Raw genomic sequence first — 4,119 nt, 5'->3', positions numbered from 1 at the left:
GCCAGCTAGACTATTTCACTTGAATGGACCAGCTTCTACAACACGTTTCATTCACATGTCTATCATCAAAACTCCTTATGCCTTAACAACTCATTTATTTCATCGGTTAAAAGTTGGCTCGTTTATGCCATCGCCATTACAAAATAGGTACATTCATGCCATTACTTGTTAATGGTGGTTTTTCAAAAATAGCTTTCCATGTGTCGTATTACTAGAGGCCCACATCATTAATTAAAACAAAGAGAAAAGACTCAAATATGCCATCGAACTATCAGAAATGGCTCATTTATACCATCCGTTAAAAGTTTGGCTCATTTATGCGATTGGCGTTACAAAACAGGTTCATACATGCCAGTGCTTATTAATGGTAGTTTTTCTAAAATAGCTTTTCCATGTTTTATCTTACTAGAGTTCCACGTCATATTTAATTAAAAAAAATAGTAGGAACTAATTTATTTTCTCTTACATTTTGTTCATACTAGTCAGTGCCTTTAATCTGTGAGGAAGATCACCCGTCATAGCATTGAATGAATAATCCAAGAAGCATAAAAATTAATCAACCAAAATGTATGCAACAGAAAATGATTAACTAGTCATTTTGAGGTTTGTAAGGCTTGGCAAAAGAATGTTTTAGGACTCACTTGTTTCTTTACAATTATTGGAGCTTGTCCTAAGAACATCTTGAAATATACTCAGTTGTTTAGTTAACTTAATTAGGACAATCACATAATTTTAATTAGTGATGTGAACGTCTAGTAATTTTAATTGGTCTGTCTAATTCTTGGGCCTCTTTGGGGTTTAGCCTCGGGCACAACAGTATGCCTAGCCTCTGGGGTATCCGTGTTCACAACATGTCCTTTGGATCCTTCACCGGTCATCCCACTTCAATGTTCTAGACTCGTATTTGTAATCTTTAGGAATTCAATTACTAACACTTGAAATCATTGTCTCCGCTCATGTTCATTAATTTCACTAGTCTTTTTTGCACATATTTCTAATATATATATCGCGAGTTCAGTTCAAGGAACATAACAGTAGTTTGTACACAAGGAAAGAGGTGCAACCAATGAATTTATATCATGTATAAAGAAAATTACACAAAGTATACATGTCAAAAATACTTTTTGTACGTATACATTACCTTTTTGCTACACCTATCCAGCATACTGGCCTCAGCGCTGCCCACACGTACATAATGAAAGAGATGCAACCGATGGAACAGACAGTAATAGAGAGACCAACTGAATGTGCTAAAGTAGCATACATACCAATTACAAATGCAATTACAACTGCTGACATTACCACGAGCTGTGACCTAGCTCCAACTTTACTGAGAGACCACAAATAACCCAAATCCTTATAGGACATTGGACGAGGATCCATCTGGTTCATCTTGGTTAAACATCCTCCCAAATGAGCAATGTAAATAAAGAAATCATTAAATAAGCTGGGCGCGATTCTATCCTTGTCTGCCGTCCACTCTGTGCAAGACACTGCTACGTCACAAGGAGTCTTGTTGTCTGCCGTCCACTCTGTGCAAGACACTGCTACGTCACAAAGAGTCTTGTTTTCCTTGTTATATGACAGTTCTTTGCTCGGGGATGAAATTTTAATTGTAATGGCACATAGCCCCAAAAATCAGAGGAAGCAAGCAAATGGAGAGAACTGTTGCCATCATTGTCTAGATCCTCGATAAGCTTATCCTACTTTCTGGACTTCAGTAAGTAACTGACCACATTTGCTTTACTGCAGAATATGGCTTCATGAATAGCATTTCGGCCATTGCTGTCAAGCATTTCCCAGCAATCAGGGCAGTGATTTAATAGCTCATGTAAAACATCTATCTTACCTGCACTGGCTGCAATGTGAATTGCTGTTGTCCAGTCATTTTCACTGCCTACTAGAAGGTAGGCTAAGGATCTTTTCCACACCAGCATATCGGAAACTACTTCTTTCAATCTCAAAAGAGCAGCAAAGTGCAGCGAATTCCAACCCCCAACGTCAGGTTCCTTACACAACGATCTATTCCATTGCATTAGCAATCTCGCGCAATCTGGATGCATGTGTCAAAAGTTACTAGTTAACTAGAATAATAGCTTGTTTTTTCAAAGCTTTCAAAATCTGCTTATTTTGAAAACAACAACAACAAACCCAGTGTATTCCCACATAGTGGGGTTTGAGGAGGGTAAAATATACGCAGTCCATACCACTACCGCCAAAGTAGTAGAGAGGCTGTATCCGATAGACCCCGGGCTCAAGACAAAGGACAGTAAACAAAGTTGAAATAAAACATGAAACAAGATGAAATAATAGAACTAAGACACAAACAAAGTAATACTGTACACTAACAAACTCTCCTACTCCAACCTATGGACACAGTGTTTGGTTAAATGCAACATTAGAGCAGAAAATAGTGTTTGGTCATGGTTCTATAAGTACTTAGAGAGACAAACACCATAACTCTCTAAAATAAGCACTTCTGACTCCCCGAAAAACTTGATCAAATCAACTGTGTTTAGACTTTAGAGAGGTCTCATGAAACAAGTGATGTGAATGTTAATTTTATATTGCATGCATTTGAATGGAGTATGTTACAAAGATCCTAACGAGATTATGTGAAATGATTACTCCAAATTTATGTAGACAATAATGTTATGGGAAAATCAAAGTGTAGCTAGATGTTAATACAACGACACCTACAATATACCCAGTGTACTCTCACTAAGGGGGTCGGGGGTAGAGTGTACACAGACCTTACCACTATTTCAGAGGCAGAGAGAGTGTTTCTGATAGACTCTCAGCTCAAAACAGTCCAAAACAGAACAATAGTATAAAATAGTCAAAGTACAAGAAACAACAGATAGTAACAAGAATCTAAAAGAGATGTTAATACAGTGAGAGTAACGGCAAGAGAATATGTACATACCTGTGTGTTCCTGAATTACTTTTGCATGCAGAGGTGTTCGATTTAATGGACCTGTAGAAGAAGTTGGTTGCTTGCATGAGTCCAAGATTTCACTCAAAGCTTTACGAAGACCAGACTCAGCTGCCAGATACAGTGGTATCTCCCGAGCCTTGTTGGATGGAAATTCGAATTCAGGATCTTCTTTCACCAAGAGTCTGGCTTCATCTTGATGTCGGCTCCACACGGCCATGTGCAGCGCTGTATCTCCATTATCATCTGTCATCCTCATGAGTGTCTCCTTATAATGCTCCTCCATACTAAGTAGCGAATGGACTACTTCGATGTGACCTTCATTACGTGATGCGTAGTTTCATTCTTCTTGCTCTGATGGCATAACAATTCCGGACTAATCTTAACGACTTCTGGCACTAAATGTGAGTGGCCATAATGGGCCACCACGTGTAAGATTGTGTTGCCTGTTGGAGTGATACAACGTTGGATATTCATCCCTTTTAAGATATTCAGCAAGTGAAAAATAACCATTACTGATATTTTAGATACAAGGTTGGATCCATTTTTGTTTCTTTTATTCGGTTTGTGGATTTATCCAAAATCTCCGATATTATAATCTTGTGAGTTCTTTGCTTTCTCTAGATAAAACATTATTTAGAAATATTCTGAATACACAGATCTTCGCCTTTGATCGAAAGAAAGGTATTTATTGTTTGCTTTGATCATAAGAAAGGAATTAATAAAGAAAAACCACATGAATAAAGACAGCTTTTTACTGTTTAAGATCTTCTTATGACTCTTTTTTCCAACACAAACAAGGCTATGTAATTGAAAATGATAGAACAAGAAAAATATTTTCACGCGGTTCAAATAATTTTGGAAATTCAAGTTTTTTATCGTATTACAAATTCAATGCTTCATAATGCAGACTCTTGCAGAAATGGAGGATAAGGCCACGTACAATAGACCCCTGTGGTCTGGCCCTCTTACCCCGACCCTATGCATAGCTACAATGCTTTACACTGCAATCTTTTCTTCTGGTGAAATGACATTCACTTTGGTGCTTAAGAAGCAACCTATGATGATATTCTCTTGTTTTGCTCTTTTTTCTTTTTTTGGTTCCTTTCTTAACTTGTAAAGTCGAGTATGTCGCAGATTCCTATTGATAATATTGCCATAATTATTTCATTAAGTTTTTCTCA

At 37.4% G+C, this 4,119-nt stretch overlaps 1 protein-coding gene across 1 annotated transcript; it reads right to left on the bottom strand.

Annotated features, from left to right (window-relative positions):
* Positions 1–1,056: 1,056 nt before the first annotated feature.
* Positions 1,057–3,849, bottom strand: LOC124898796 (ankyrin repeat-containing protein ITN1-like). The gene is made up of 2 exons (XM_047412784.1): positions 2,927–3,849; positions 1,057–2,053 (listed from the first exon to the last, which is right to left on the bottom strand). Exons 1-2 carry the CDS (start codon positions 3,219–3,221, stop codon positions 1,704–1,706), a joined length of 645 nt encoding a protein of 214 aa, XP_047268740.1. The 5' UTR covers positions 3,222–3,849; the 3' UTR covers positions 1,057–1,703.
* Between the last annotated feature and the right edge of the window lie 270 nt (positions 3,850–4,119).

The sequence above is a fragment of the Capsicum annuum genome, chromosome 5 (genome assembly GCF_002878395.1).
Source record: "Capsicum annuum cultivar UCD-10X-F1 chromosome 5, UCD10Xv1.1, whole genome shotgun sequence".
Lineage (NCBI taxonomy): Eukaryota > Viridiplantae > Streptophyta > Magnoliopsida > Solanales > Solanaceae > Capsicum > Capsicum annuum.
The sequence above is the reverse complement of the archived record's forward strand: the minus strand, read 5'-3'. Positions and strand labels throughout refer to the sequence as shown.

Excerpts from the sequence above, each read along its gene's own strand:
- LOC124898796 (XM_047412784.1), bottom strand. The coding sequence starts at position 3,221 with ATGGAGGAGCATTATAAGGAGACACTCATGAGGATGACAGATGATAAT. Across the intron at positions 2,054-2,926 it reads AGTAATTCAGGAACACACAG|ATTGCGCGAGATTGCTAATG; the intron begins GTATGTACATAT and ends ACATGCATCCAG.